We start from the raw sequence: 16161 nt of genomic DNA, 5'->3' as shown, positions 1-16161 counted from the left end.
ATTATTCCTTGAGGGGTCTCTCACCCGATGTACTTAAAACCCCCTGCTTCTGTATGTTAGCTTAGTGGGGCTGGGCTAGTGCAGGTTCCAAATTACCATCTCTGGTCTGTAAGGGGATGTCACATCGTTGTTTTCTCCTGACCGATACTGCGTTATGTGGGTATTATGCTGACAGTCTTGGTGCTTTATCAGTAGAAATAAGACCTCCTTTTTAATAATGCTTTTTTTTTTCAGCTCTACTAGCTCCAGTCAGACATATGGATTTTACAGTTTTCTTCAGGACAAGTGTTCTGGCACGCTATGTACTGTAAAGAAGATGCTATATAGATATGCTGATTGATTGAGTTATACTTTTATGTCAGAGTTTCCAGGATACCAAAGAACATTTAGGTAATTTTAAAGTCATCTGGGAAAAGTTAATGATTAGCTAACTATTGATGTTTTACTCGCATGGTAGCAAGAGGGGAAAAAAGGATGTAATCGTGTTAGGTATTTTCTCTAGTGCCTTAAATCTTGAGAAATGTGCCATGCCTATCCACTAACAGATGGAGCAGACAGCTGTGCATGTGGGCATAACCAGTCTCTGGAAAAGAAGGAATGGGATTTTACCGAACAAAAAGTCGGATCTCTTCCCCCCCCCCCCAACCCATTAGTAAGAAAATTTATGGTGGAAGAATTGGTATACGGACCTACTGATATGTATTATGAGTGGGGAGTTCTAAGAATGTATCCATCCCCCGCCTTTTTCATAAGCTGTGCCCGTGATATTTGTGTCAGTACATCTTAATGCTGATCTTGTGCACATTATGAAAGCTATTCACTTTTTCTTCCAGCTTAGATTGCCCTACAGAGGTGCAGGGTCAATTTTTACAGCAATACTCCAGTATTTATTTCCATTGTTTGTAAAGTGGAATTATAGGTAGCAGGGGGGAGAAATAAATGAAGCTAAAAGCAGGAGTTGCCACTTTGAAGCACTGTTGTAGACATTGTAATGCATGCTTTATGTTTTTAAAACAAAGTAAGCCATTAAGCATGCAATGCTAAGAGGAATTTTATCTCGCCTATAAATATAAGTGAATCTTTTCAATTTCAAATCCCAGTACAGAGACGTTTTATTGTTGCAGTCCAAGTGATGCACACAATTTAACTTCAACACCATCTGTAACTCTATTGGTATTTTAATAATGAATACAATTATATGTAGGCAACAAAAATCCAACTTAAATAGAAATAGCTTTAAAACGCAAACCAGAGCCTCCAAGAGACAACTAGGGGAAAAAAAAGATTTACTCTGGATTAGAGCAGGTCAGGAATTTTTTGGCAGAAGGTGGTGGTTGTTGAAAAATGCCTATTCACTGAAGCCAAAACTTGACAGGAAAGTCAGTTTTGATTAATTTCTTGACTCAAAATTGTTGAAAAAAGTTTCAGTGTTGTCAAAGTTCCTGTGACAGACTCTATCAGGCCTTCTCTGTCCCCGCTGGAGGCATTAATGCCCTGGAAATTCACTCAGACTGGGTAACCAACAGCTCAGTCCTCCACAAGCCTAGAAGGGCCAAGAGGAAATACTGGCCAATCACGAACCAGCAGGCCAGTTAAGAAGGCTTCCTTGCATTTGCTCAAGGGCAGAGCTGGATAAGACTGGGACAGAGGAGGAGGAGGAGCTGCTCAGGGCTAATCCAGGTCCAGGCCAGGGTCTCATGCTAAGTGCTGCAGCTATGTGCTTGCATTTTGAAGTGTTTTTTTCTCTTTGTTAAAGGTGCAGACACCCAAATCCAAAGTTGCTAATTTGCTACTTGATTGTTTAGAGACTGATGTCAGGTTTACAGCACAGCAAACAGGGCTGGATTAACTGTCCTATAGGCCGGGGCTATTAGATTTTGTGGGGGCCCTGTATACAAGTCTTTTTCCTGGGAGGGAGTTTGATGCAAGAGTGAGCTGGGGCAGGGGATTGGGGTGCAGGAGGGGGCATGGGGTCTGAAAGGGAGTTTGGGTGCAGGAGGGGGATTCTGATCGGGGCAGGGGGTTGAGGTGGAGGAGGGTGTGCAAGGTGCAGGCTCCAGCTGGGAGATGCTTACCACAGGCGGCTCCTGGCCGGTGGCACAGCACGGCTCAGGCAGGCTGCCTGCCATAGCCCCACACTGCTCCCAGAAGCAGCTGGCTCCTAGCACAGCACCTGGGGAGAGCGGGAAAGCATGTCTCCGTGCACTGCCCACGCCCGCAAGTGCCACCCCCGGCTTGTAGGATGGTGCTGGGGATGGGGGCAGCATGTGGATTTGCCTCCCCATCCCTGCCAGGGATCGCAGAGATGTGCTAGCAGCCGGCCACTTCCAGGAGGGGTATGGAGCCGCGGCAGGCAGGCAGCCTACCTGAGCGTCTCGCTGTGCCACGGGACTTTTAGCAGCCCGGAGCTGGAGATCGCTGCCTGTGATTTATTTTTTGAGGGGCCCCCCTTGAGCCAGCCTGCCAACTTTCTGACAGCAGAAAGCCGCACACCCTTTCCCCGCCCCTTCCCTGAGCCCCTGCCCCTTCTCTGAGGTCCCATCCCCCCGTCACTTCGTTCCCCCCCCCCCCCCCGCGTCGCTTGCTCTCCCCCACCCTCACTCACTTGCTCATTTTCGCTGGACTAGGGCAGGGGGTTGGGATGTGAGGGCTCTGGCTGGGGGTGCAGGCTCTGGGATGGGGCCGGGGATGAGGGGTTTGGGTGCAGGAGGGAGCTCAGGGCTGGGGCAGGAGGTTGGGGTGTGGGAGCGGGTGCAGGCTCTGGGAGGGAGTTTGGTGCGGGAGGAGGCTCAGGGCTGCGGGAGGGAGTTGGGGCACGGGAGGGGGTTCGGGGTGTGCGCTCTGGGCGGCACTTAACTCAGGCAGCTTCTGGGAAGTGGTGACAGGTCCCTCTGGCTCCAAGTTGCAGAGGTGGCTAGGGGGCTCTTTGCGCTGCCCCCACCCGCAGGTGCCAATGGGAGCTGCAGAGCCGGTGCTAGGGGTGGCTCCGTGCACGGGAACCCCCCACCTGTCCTTGCGCCTAGGAGCCAGGGCATGTCGCCACTTCCTGGGAGCCGGGCGCTGCAGCCAACCAGACTTCTAACAGCCCGGGCAGCTGTGCCCATGGAGATTTCCCAGGGGATAGTTCCGTCCTTTATATGTCCCCTTTCTAACATTGGAATGGCATGAAGGAAACATACTTTATTCTTCAGATCCCTCCTTGAGAGTCACTTCAGTCTGCTGATTGTGCCAAGCCAGGTGATTGAGCAGTGGCTATTCCTCTTTCCTTCTCCCTCCTTCTCTTCTTGTAACCCCAATTAGTGTAGCTAACCAAGCTGGGCCAACTCTTCTCCATACGCATTTGCTTGTATTTTGTATCCCGCTTCCCTAGCCTTCATCTGTTTGTGTCATTAGACAGTCCCTGCTCTGATGGGCTTCTGTTCTGTCTTCCATGCTTCTGCAGCTTCCAGCATAATAGGGTCCCAACCACATGTGCGTGCTTCCATCACATAATAGTTATTCCTAATAGTAAAGCAGCGGCAGTATAGGCCACAGTTTTGCCCTATGCATCCCCAATGCCTTGCCAAGTGCCCTCAGCTCCCCATGGGGTCAGATTCCTGGCAGAGTCACGTACTACTCAGTAAATGGATAGCACAGTGTGGCCCTGATTGACTATGAATAGAAATAAATGGAAAGTTCTCAGTAAAAATCTCTCCTTCAACAACTGCATGATTGCCTCATTGAGCGCAGGGCACAACTAGAAGCAATCCAAATCCACAGGCGTGGAAGAACTGTGTAGCCTACAGTCTTCTGAGGACTTTTCAGTGATTGATTGTCATACTTTTCTAAGTGTTCATTACAAACTATGAACCTTTCCTAATCTTTCTAGGTGGCCTCTGTAAATGGAGATCAGTGTTTTCCTGTCCTGTTGTCTCCTTTAGCAGATGAAGGAAAATAACAACTGTTACACAGCTTCACTAATGCATCTCCATCCTGACCGGCAACAACCTCATGCATATTTTAGTTCTTGGGTTTCTCCTGAGCACAGACTGACATTGGCAGTAAACTTGTGTGATTCTTTTTGTGGTGCCTTTTTGATACAGAAACATCTACTGAGAAGAAGTCATCGAAACCTATTTTGATTAGACACATCAGCTAATTTTTTTTCCTCACACTGGAGGAGAGTATGACTAGCTCGACAATTCTGTGCCATCCATCTCTCGATACAGAATGCACACGAGAACACTTGGAGAGGTAGTGATGGGCTCAAGTGTATTTGGATGTAGTGTACTTGGATCTGAAGTCGATCATGTCTACACTGAGTACATTGCATATCAGAAGCATTTTGAATCCCGTCTCTCTGGTACTAGAGTGAATTTCTCCCTTAGCCATTTTATTGAGCAATCACAGGTGCAGAAGGCCCACACATAGATTATGTGGCACCTGGTGAGATTTGCTGGAGTGTTTTAATGAGACCAACCAGCTGCTGTAGCTTATAGAGATTAGCATTTGAAGCACCTTAAATACTTGCATTTGCCATGGCACTGAGTGTAAAGGTTGTTGGTCGTGCTTAATTTCTGATGGGGCTCACCCAGGGCTGAGCCCTGGCACCTCTGGGTTTGCCGTGTCACTTACGAAAGTAAAAAATTGCTTGAGCCCCAGCACTACTTCCATTCCAAATTAAGCACTGGTTGGTGGTACCACAGTCCTTCAGTGATGGGTAGTGAGTACACTTGTGCCAGAGAGCTCACAACTAGGATTCTGACAATATGTAACAGGGGAATAAACTGACCAATGTGGTGTGTGAAGGAAGGGGGGGGGGAGGTGTGGTGTGTCAGTATACATTAGTAACAGTGGTATCAGCCTAATAGTAATTTTTAAGGAGTGAGCAAGCACATGAGATATGTTCTTCTTCAGATCTGATCAGCTAAATTGAATTCTACTACCCTATGTTTTCAAGTTCTGTTGGATAGTCCTGATGCCAATAATTGAGTATCTGCAGTTAAAGAAAACTGGTATGTCAGTAATTTAATTATGAGAGTCATGAGGTGCCAATTTTCTATAAATGTAGATTTTTGGTGCCACTGCCAGGCACATTGTTTCTGGACAATTTGGGGAGTTGTTCTAAATCATGGTCTCATCCTGCTCTTCTATCCCAAAGTACTTTCTCATGAGCACACTTCCTCAAAGTTGTGACAATGAAAGAAAAGGCATCAGCAAGTGGTCAGTTATTTAGTCTCAAATGCTGATCAAATTTAGAGGGTGATTATACTCTAAAAAGGGATTGTGTAAAGATTTTTTTCCCCTTAAAATGAATAAAAATGGGGCTCTATATTGTGTCTCAATATTCCCAATTAAATAATCTCCATTTCAAATTTCAGGTAAAAGATGTTTGGTAGGTAGAAAATCACGCTAATTTAGCTTGTGGCTCTGAGAGTCCAACTGGCTTCTTTCCATGCCTCATAATCTCGTCAGTAATAGAGGTCCTGTGTGTCAAATTAGGCAACTTCGTCAATTCTGTTTTTGTCAATTTCAGTCTTGGTTGCACCAAGTGTCAATGCCTTTGACATCAGTGGGTTTGGACAGGTGGTTTACCTGTTGGAATTTAGTAAACAATTCCCTTGATGATAAGATGAAATGGAACCCAATTTACTTAAGCTTAGCTGTGTTGTCACCTCAGAATTAATAGGAATAAAGAGCAATAACAAATTATTTTTGGTCACTTAAATACGTAGGGATGGATCTATTGTGCAAGAATTGTGGTTTTAGAGTAGACTCGCATTGAAGTCTGGGAGTGTTGTCTTAGATACCCCATCCACTTTGCAGGTATTGATCCCGCTAGTCAAGAAGAAATATATTGAGAATAGATTTTTTTTTTTTTTGCAAGTTGGGTTGTACCGTCCGTAGAGAAGGCTCTTGAGAGAGAAACCAAGTCTAGTGAGATGGGTGGAGCTGAACTTTGTGACCTTATTGTTGATTTCTTAGTGAATAAAGCCAGTTCCTAGGAATCGGGTGAGGTGTTGGATTTTTGCGTAGTGTGTGGATTGTATTTGTAGAGTGGGTTGCTCCTGCACATTTTCCCTTTCTAATTTGATGATGGCCTTAAAGGAGCGCCACTGGAAAGTCCTCAGACCTCCTATAAGCTAGGTCTTAGAGCCCTAATGGGAAACAGAATCTATGTGAAAGTATACTGCAGTGTAATTGGTGGCCAGATAACATGCTAAAGTGGACCACTCTGCGCTCCACTAAGTTTTGTGGAACATAGGCTAGATGTACTTGCATTTTTTGGTCTCTGTTCAAATCACTACTTGAGTCAAAAGTGACAATGAATTTAATGCTCATTCTAATTCATAGATTTTTAAGGCCAGAGGGAACAATTATGATCAGCTAGTCTGACCTCCTGGATAATACAAGTGTGATGGGTTAGACCCTGCCCATCTGGGATGCCACCTGATGTACTGGGATTTCACTAAGCCTGCCTGCTTCATTAGCCTGGGCTCCCTCTCCCTGTTTTTCTGATTTAGACTCTCTGGCCTTTGGCAGCACGCACGCACACAGGTAGGGATGCACCAGCTGTAGACTTGCACAGAGTCTGCAAACAGCTTTCTATGAGAAAACTCAGCTAGGAACTTACCCAGCACTCAAGTGCAGCTCCCTTCTGGAAAGTACACCCAAAATAATATTGTCTTGTGCTGTAGAGAAATCTATACAATGTAAGCTCATAAATTCGCCCCCTCTTTCAATGTGGAAGAAGTTATGCACAACTTCTTGCCTCCCCAGTAATAAATTGCACAAACTGGGTTTAATAATAAACAAAAACAAGTGTATTAACTATAAAAGGCATATTTTAAATGATTGTAAGGGATAGCAAACAGAACAAAGCAGATTACCAAGCAAATAAAACAAAACACATGTACTAAACTTAAGATCTTAGAGACTGGTTTCAAGAAATAATTTCTCACCCTAAACGTTGTTGTAGGCAAGTTGCAGAGTCTCTGTGGCTTACAGTTCCAGTTATTTCTCTTTACAGAGTAGACTCCTGTCTTAGTCTGGACTCAGCCCTTGCCTTTCCCACAGCTCAATTCCTTTGTCTCTTCAGGTACTTTCAGCAGTCTTTCTTCTTGGGCAGGAAGGCAATGGAGAAGAGTCCTGTTTGCCTTTCTCCCCAGCCTTAAATAAGATTTACATAAGGTGGGAATCTTTTAGTGGAGAATTACTAGAAGTCCATGATGGTGTTTAGTACCAGATGACAGGAGCACCTGACCTACTAGTATCACGGCTATGTCCCAGGACACCTCTCAGGAAGGAGAGAGATTAATAAGTTCAAAGTTCTTATTGTTTGTTCCTAATGGTGCATCAAGGTTGATGGCCTGTTGTCTGGTGGGTGTTTCCTGTTGTCTGGTGGGCGTTTCCCAGATACAGAAATGATACATGCATGCAGATTGGATAATCACACTCAGTAAATTATAACCTTTCCAATGATACCTTACAAGACCCATCTTGCATAAAATAAATCTGTTATGCCATATCCATAACATAAGTATATTTCCATAAAGAATATGGGTGTAACGTCACAACAGGCTATATAACTTTACCCAATAATTTCTGCACTGAGCCCATAATTTCTATTGAGCTACAGTGCTTTTAAAAGACACTCAGCCTTGATTTAAAACCTTCAGGTGACAAAGAATTCGCTATGTCCCTAGTTAAGGTGTGTCAATGGTTAATTACCCTTATTGTTAAAATCTGTGGCTTATTTCAAGTCTGAATTTGTCTAGCTTCAGCTTCAAACCATTTGACCTCATTGTTCCTTTTTTCTGTTAGAAACACCCCATGGGAGGATAATTCCTGACTTGAGTACAAGGCTGTTTTTTTTCTTTATCAGAATATCATGCATGGCTAAGTCTAATACCTTACAGAAGTCTAAATATATGATGTCAACACAATTATCTTTATCAAACAAACTTGTAATCCATTGAAAAAACATCATCAGGTTTGTTTAACAAAGATCCATTTTCTGTAAACTCATGTTGATTGGCATTAATTATGCTACCGTGCTTTTAATTCTTTACTGTCTGAGTCCCATGTAAGCCTTTCTATGATTTTGCCTGAATCTGTGTCAGGCTAACCAGACTCATAAGAAATGAAATGAGGTCACGATCGCTGGTTGTTTTGTTGTCACTTGTTACTATTTAATGTTTATGCACTTTGCAAAACCATTATATGAAATGGGGCAACTCAACACAAGTATTGATCGTTTCGAGAGAGAAGGCCATGCAGGGAAAGATAATCGGGAATGAGATGAAATGCTGACAGAGCTGTGTGTGCCATTTGTGTAGTACTTGATTGAGGCCAGCATCCAGTCCAGTCACCATCCTGAGCACTGAAATCCGTGCGGTGACATTTCAACAATACTGAATGCATCTTGAGACTAATGGCTTGATTCTGCAGTCTTTACACAAGTTCCTGAATCAGGGCCCAGAACAGGAACACAAAATGGTATGTGTAATTCTCCTCTTGATTCTGTAATGAGGACAAGTGACGTTAACACGATCCTTTTTAATCCCATCGTGAAGACTACACATCTGTTTTTCTTAGATATTTTGCAGAAGATTAGCAAGTGTGATCAAGTGCTTTGCTGCTGGTGAAATGACTAGCTTTCTCCTCAGATTAGGGGTTTCAAGAATACATTTTGCATGCTACATATAATGAATATTTAACCAATCTATCAACTTCTTTCCAACAACAGGCCAAGTTCTGATTCCAGTTATGCTAGTATAAACTTGGAATAACTTCATTTTGCCGATGCGATTATTCCTGATTTACACTATTGTAACTCAGAGCAGGATTTAGCATTGTGTTTCTACTTATTACGAATAATTCTCTGTTTGTCTTCCCTTACGATTAAGGACATTTCATACAACCATTGAGATACATTCAACCAATCAGATAAAGAAGGTTGCGGGGGTGTGCGCTCGCATGCCTATGCACTTCAAATTAATTTATGTGCTCTTAACTCTAATGTAAAGTTCTCTGTCTGCAAAGTGGCTAACTTTAGATTTATATTTAAGTCTCCCTGGTAATCAAAATATGAAGGATCAGATTGTGTCTGACTCTTGTGTGCATATGCATGGAAGGAAATCTATCCTGTGTGGCCGGTTGGTTGGGGTGTGTGTGTGTGTGTGTGTATTCTATAAAAGAGCTGGCTGTGCCTTTGGGAGACCCAAGAATGGCTCTTTGCTTGTGCTGTTAAGTACAAATTAACCAATAGGGGGAAGGATGGGAATGAGCCTTACATTCCAGTCTATGAAGCTGTGCTGCCAAGAGCAGGTAGCTTCACCCTACAAAAGGGCAAGCGGCTCACTCCCCCGTGTACTAGGGAGCTCAGGTAGGGATTCTAAGCACAACAGTTCCTGCAATACGCTGTTCTGCCCCAAACGCTGTTCAGTAGCTCAGTGTCACAAAAAGGCATCCATTGACATCAAGTCTTCTTTGTGTCAGGCCCTAAATTGCAAATACGGCTGAATTAATGTTACTGTGAAATCATTGGGTTTTTTGTGTCTTGAGTTTTGGAATCTTAATGTGGCATTAATACATTTTTCCCCCTATAATTATATTTGTACAAGGACGGGACTTGCGGAGTCTGAAATCTTGCTAAACTCTGGGACTTCTCCTGTAATTAAACCCGTGTTTCCTCTCTGGGTGATTCCATTAAAATGAATGCTTTTATACCCCTAATGAAAGCCTGTGCTATAATCGTGGATTTGTATGTAAGAGCCAGTAATGAGAAAATTTGCTTTGACTAACTTCATCCTCATTCAAACACTGTGGGTGCAAAAGTTCAGCTGTCACATAGCAGGTTATCAGGTTCAAGTTCTGCTCAGAAGAGATGGTGAGAAAAGGAGCTGAGGGACAAAAAGAAAGTAGATACAGTAAATAACATATAGTCCACACATTTGAGCTAGCCTAACTCCTTGGGGTGGAGGGGGTGGAGGGAACCTTACTACATAGTATAGGATTCTTTTTAAGTACAATCTATCCTCCTCCTGCTGTTGTGAGTTTCTCTATTGTATGTATGTACTTTTTCTCTGCTTAGCATGGAGGTGAGATGCTGTCACTTCCACTCCCACGTTCCATATGTGTGTTTATGAGGGTCTTTTGCTAATGGAGAAACCAAGCACTCTCCTGTGTGTGTTGGCTCAGGGATTGGTGGGGGGGCATTGCGACAGTCTTCTATGGGAACTGTTGAATTTTACCACACAATGAGTGTGGGGAAAATCAATTTGCCTTTCAGTTATTGATGGACTGAGACAGTCTTCAAATTCCACCAAGTATTTCCATGTACTCTCCAATAGCTCAACCAAAGTTGGAGGTGTTTCCTTGAGACTTTCCCCACCACCCAATGGATTGCCTCTGGACTGGTACATCTTTGGTATCCAACAAACCCTGTCAGTTTTATAGTAGAAAGGTGGTTCTTCCATAGGCAAACCAGCACTCTTCCTCCCTCACTCGCTTGTAGTCATCCAAAGCAAAGTAGGTACAGAAGCTCAAATATTCAAAAGTTGTCTATTTTTGGTGGTCCCAACTTGAGGCACATAAGGCCTGGTTTTCAGAGGTGCTGAGCAATTTCAGCTTTCATTGACTTCAGTTAGAGTTGTGGCATAGTCCACACTTCTGGAAATCAGTCTCAAGTTGGGATCACCAAAACCAGAGGGCAATCATGACAGTTAAAGACTGGGAGTTTGGCTGCTAACTTAAGTAACTGCTCGTTCAGATTTCCTTGTAGAACCCTCTCGGATGATCCATTAACCATACTGATCTGCTCACAATGTCAGCTCAATAAATAGTTATCATTTGTTAAAGATCTTATAGGTTTGTGGTGTTTTTTTTTCCCCCCCAAAAAGTCCAACTGAGCAAAATTCTTCCTACTTTTTATCTGACATTCTGTTTATTTCTCTTTTGTTTTATAGATAATTGTGATGATGCACTACTATCCTCATTGCCTCTAACAGCCTTTGACAGCTCCTCTGAGCTCTTCAGCGTTCAGAGTCCCAGCTTCGCCAAGCTCAACAGACGGGATGGTAAGGTCACCTGGGTGAAAAGCCCACCACAGTTTTTATTACAGCTTTAGTGACTAATTAATTTGGGTAGAAGCTTGTGCACTGTTTAGGGCTAGCCTGCCTGCCTGGAATCGTCTCTTACAATCTGAGGTGAATTATTAGTTGAAAGTAACTCATTAAGGTTTGGGGAAAGCCTCAAATTCAGTGGAAATTTACTGCAGATGCTTAGGGCCACTCAAGTGGACGTTCAGATAGACTGCTTTAGTTTCTTTTGCTTTCTACTGTAGGTCCTGTTGTCCCAGGACAAAGTAGCCTGTTGAATCTGCTGCATGGTTCCCAAATCCAGTTGTCCAGTATCAGTCCTCTTTCTTTTCTTTTTCTTTTTCTTTTTCTTTTTCTTTTTCTTTTTCTTTTTCTTTTTCTTTTTCTTTTTCTTTTTCTTTTTCTTTTTCTTTTTCTTTTTCTTTTTCTTTTTCTTTTTCTTTTTCTTTTTCTTTTTCTTGTCATTGCGCCTAGGAACCATAGTCATAGGTCAGGACCCCAGTCTATTAGGCTTAAAAGTTCCATTGGAAATTCCAGTGGAGAACAACAGCTTCACAGGTCATTGCCCTGCAGGGGAGACCTTCATTTTCGCTCTCCACCCTGAAGCATGGAAGGGGAAGTGAGGATTGTCCTGAGGTATGGCTAGTAGGTTTAAACACAGTGGGAATCCACAAGGACCAAACTCCATGCTATCAGGGAGAAGCAGGCTATCTCTCTGACTAACCCTAAACCTTAATCTTCTGCAGTTCTCCAGATTTGTACTTGCTATATGGGTTAGCATTGCCCTGAGTCACATGCTGTGGTGTGGCTTCCCCCCTGCTGTCTACTGTCCTTAGACTAAAGCCCCTTGACTTGGTCTCGGTTCCAATTTTCAGGGGGTTAGTCTTTTAAGACAGGAGATCTTTATGGAAAAGAAATAAGGTTCATTTTTCTTTCTTAGAAATCTCAGGCTTGCTATTTTTGTCCTATACCAAGCCATGTTTATCTGCCTCTCTTCAGAGTAGCTTTACAAGGACGCCTATTTGGATGCACTCTACTAGCTGCCATAAAAGGTTTTTGCAGTATATACAGATGTTCAGAGATTGGAGAGGTATTAAATCGGAGTGCAATATCTCAACTTTTACTCAATGAGAGTGCGTCTCAATAAACAGCGGGAAAGGAAGTTGTGGCAGTTGCCCAACATACAGAAGGTTGAAGAATCCACTCAGCTAAAAGACAGACGTCAGTCTGGCAAGAAACCTTAAGTGTTGGATCTTGTTTCCCTACTGTCTAGCCTCTCTGGGCACAGCACTGACCTTTCAGGCTCCCCAGTACGTAAAAACACCCCTCTGCCAACTCTTCCCCCCTCAAAAGTGTGACAATTCTGGTTTAAAGTTTTCCATCAGGGCATGTAGTAGCTGTGAAGCAGTACGGAGACACACACATTGTTCGGTCTATCATTTTAATGCTCTTTTACTTACAAAACAATAAAACATCTTAAACACAATGTCCCTCTCTTGCTTCCCCTTCCCTTGGGAAGTCATTTGTGTTGCATCAGGCGGACAGGTGGGGTCCTCCACCCCTTTGTCTACACTGCCCCTTCAGCACCCTCTCTCATCTTAATCTGGTGCAAAATGGGTCTCTCACCAGCTCCTCCCGGGAGTCCTTTTATAGGCTCCTGCTGGGGTCACCTGTTCTTTTGTTTTGCCTTATGGTGCAGTAACTTGTCGCTGAACATTGTAGTTATGTTTCTGGAAAACGGTACTTTAAGCGAAACGATGTTAAGCACATCTTATTTCCCCATAAGAATTAATATAAATGGGGAGGGGGTTAGGTTCCAAGGAAATTTTTTTTGCCACACAAAAGACATTTTATACGCACGCACGCACTCTATAAGTTTTAAACAATTTAATACTGTACATAGCAAATATGATTGTGAAGCTTGGTTGTGGTGGTGGAGTCAGAGGGTGGGATGTTCCCCAGGGAATGCCTTGCTGCTAAATGATGATCTAGCACTTGACTGAGCCCTCAAAGGTTAACACGTTGTTGTTAATGTAGCCTCACACTCTACAAGGCAGCAAAAATGGAGGAAGGAGACACAATAGATGCGTGACAGTGGCTGCAAACATTTCCTGCGGAAACTGAACGTGATGATGAACCCATACTATCCCACGGGAGCACACCACTCCTTCTACTTTCCAAAGTGCCAGTGGAGGGTGGGTGTGTGTGTGTGTGTGTGTGAGAGAGAGACACGCATTACCCCTTTAAGTACGCCGACCACACTCTAAGTACATTGCCTTTTTAAGTAGACCAGCAAGTTGAGACAGCAGCTGCTGCCAGCAAGCTCCCTCCATCCTGAGACCTATTTCCCACCCCCCCCAACCCTGCTCTGTGGAGATGCGGGGCAGGAGCAGGGGAGGGGGACACACTGACATCAGCAGCACTCTTTCCCCCTCCCCAGCAAGCAGGAGGCTCCCGGGAGCAGCTCCAAGGCAAAGGGCAGGAGCAGCACATGGCAGTGGGGGGAGGGACAGCTGAACTGCCCGGCAATTGATAGCCTGCTGGGCGGGTGCCACACAGGGAACTTAGGGGAGCTGATGTGGGGCTGCCGGCCCACCCTAGTTCCAAGCCCCCACCCGCTAACTCCAACGAGCTGCTCTTCCTGCAAGCAGTGGACAAAGCAGGCTGTTACCAAACGTTATAACAAAGCATTGCACAACTTTAAACTAGCATGTCCCCTAATAGATCAGGGATGTAACAACAAAACAACGTTAACTGGGACGACATTAAGTGAGGAGTTACTGTAATTCTCCATTACTCCAATCGCCGCCCCTTCAGACAAGGGGAGGGAGCGTCCCCTCTCAGGTGTAGAAAACCTAGTGTCCCAAAGTGTTTTACTTTGAATATTGCAGAGGAGTTGTGACCGTGCTGGTCTCTGGATATGAGAGAGACCAGTGGGTGAGGCAATATCTTTCCTTGAGACAACTTTTTCACATGATCATTGAGCGCTGATCCTTTGCCACGGTCTCTGACCTGTCAAAGACATAACACAGCCCTGCTAACTCATGGGGGGTCCACATACATATAGACTGAATGTAACACAGTAATTTCATGACACGATTTCATAACATCATCCACAATTCAGACATGGTGCAGATGCAACCCCAGTTCCACACAAGGGATGTGGAGGGAGAGGAGGCTCTACCTCCACGTCCCTCCCCAACTCACCATCTAGAGTAGCTGGCCAGGCACTCTGGGGAATAAGATACTCTGTGAAATGGGATGAAGTAGTTCATTCCTCCTCCAGAGTGAGGGGCCAGCAGGGGAAGGATTGTGCTTCTCTGATCCGCAATTGATTCTGAGTCTGCCCCAGTGTGGTGTAGCTGCACCCTTGTCATTACTTGGGGGGGATTTAAAGTTATGGTAATGATATTGAAAAGAAACCAGCTTAAATGTGATTGTTAGCTGAGGCAGGAAATATAGCTCTGTTAAAAACAAATACATGATGCTGAATATTTGGAGGCGTCAGTTCAGCTCTAATTAGACCTACAGTGTAACATCATGAAAACCACCCTCCTCGTAGGCACCGTTCTTGGTGATAGCAAAAGAGTAGAGGATGTGAAATTCACTCTTGACTCAAAGTCCTGATCAGGGCCTATGAAAAAAACAAATCATATTTTTGAAAGCTTACATGGGGTTTATGTTGTTGTTGTTAGTCCATGAGGTGTGATCCCTGCACAGGGGTGAATTTCACCTGAATGAAGAACATAGAGGCTGGGAGCTGCCCTTGGTTATATCTGTACTCTTTGACTGACTTCCACAGAATTGTACGTGTGTAACGGAGAGCAAAATTTAGCAGAGACTAAACTACATTCCTGTCCCAGGGCTGAGGAGCTTGTTCTAGCAGTACCCATAAACTGTACCTTGGGGATTATTTACAAAGATAATATTCCCCCAGGTACTGCATCACAATTTCCTAAATCCTTTGGGCCAGATCCAAAGCTGAGGTAGATATAGGTGTACCTCCACAGCTGAGGTAAGTAGAGGTGTACTCCATTGTAATCCATAAAGTTGCACTTATTTATACTGACTAATGATCTGTGTCCTTATATTTAGGATCCAAACTATTTGTTCATAGAAAATAACTATAGGCAAAGGTTGAGTTTGTGATGGTGACCACTGAAACCATCTCTCAACAAAAAAAACACAGAACTTCAGTTTCTAGAGCTTTCAAGAAACATGCATTTATTTAAAAATATTCCCCCCCTTTGGATAAATACATGCAATATAAAGGATTAAATATAATTCTATCTATCACACTACAGTTCTTGTAAAAATAAGCATATACCGTGCATTTCAGAATACCTACAGGTATTCAGAGTAGCAAGGAACAGTGTTGCAATTTGCACATGTATTTAATAGCAGCCTGATTAATATATTTTACTACAAAGAGGCGTGCAACATATGGAAACAAAGTGTGACCCAGATCTACATTAGTAGAAAGCTTGTAAAATTATCAGCTTGGAGTTGTAATAGACAACAATAAATTGAAGGCTATTGAATAAATAGTGAAAGGCTATTGTTAAAAAGACTGGCAGAACTGAAATGTTACAGTAAAAATCCCTGGATAAAATGGCTTTTTTTGTGAAGGGGCTCAATCCAAATGTTAGTTTGAGTGAAGGGGCTCAATCCAAATGCTGCTAAAGCTATGTTGGATCTATTAAAGTAGTCAATATAATTCTGATCCAGGTAATTCTGGTAAATCTGATTTCTGGAACGGATTTACCAAATGGAATTTTTGTTTACCGTAAACAAATAAATAGATGAAAAAGGACTAATTGCTATAATAAGACTAGGCTTCTTCAGAGCCCTATAAACTCTCAGCCTGGAGCTCTTGATGTAGATAATTGTAGCTTAGAAGAAATATCTTTTTTTGTCAAATGTGATTTGTTTTATGGCAGGTGTTTTGATCTGGGCATTAAAGTACGGCTGTGCAGCAGGGAAGCACTTACTTTCAGCAGGAAGTCCAAGAGTTTGCAGCACAATGTAAAGCCCACTGAGCTTCTTGCAAGATGCTCAAGATGAAGGGCAAGCATTTGTG

The 16161-nt window shown here is 43.6% G+C and overlaps 1 protein-coding gene across 7 annotated transcripts in view; it reads left to right on the top strand.

The window, feature by feature from the left end:
• The window catches only part of CNTNAP5 (contactin associated protein family member 5), a 426257-nt gene that overhangs the window by 99050 nt on the left and 311046 nt on the right, over positions 1-16161 (top strand). For all 7 annotated transcript variants that reach the window (XR_007359131.2, XM_075117728.1, XM_075117729.1 and 4 more), the window contains exon 2: positions 10950-11060. Coding sequence is in view for 6 of the 7 variants with exons in the window: in XM_075117728.1 (XP_074973829.1) it covers positions 10950-11060 (111 nt within the window). In the remaining variant the exon portion in view is untranslated. The remainder of the gene's footprint in view (positions 1-10949; positions 11061-16161) is intronic.

The sequence above is a fragment of the Caretta caretta genome, chromosome 11 (genome assembly GCF_965140235.1).
Source record: "Caretta caretta isolate rCarCar2 chromosome 11, rCarCar1.hap1, whole genome shotgun sequence".
In the NCBI taxonomy this organism is placed as follows: domain Eukaryota; kingdom Metazoa; phylum Chordata; order Testudines; family Cheloniidae; genus Caretta; species Caretta caretta.
This window is presented reverse-complemented; position numbering and strand designations above follow the sequence as displayed.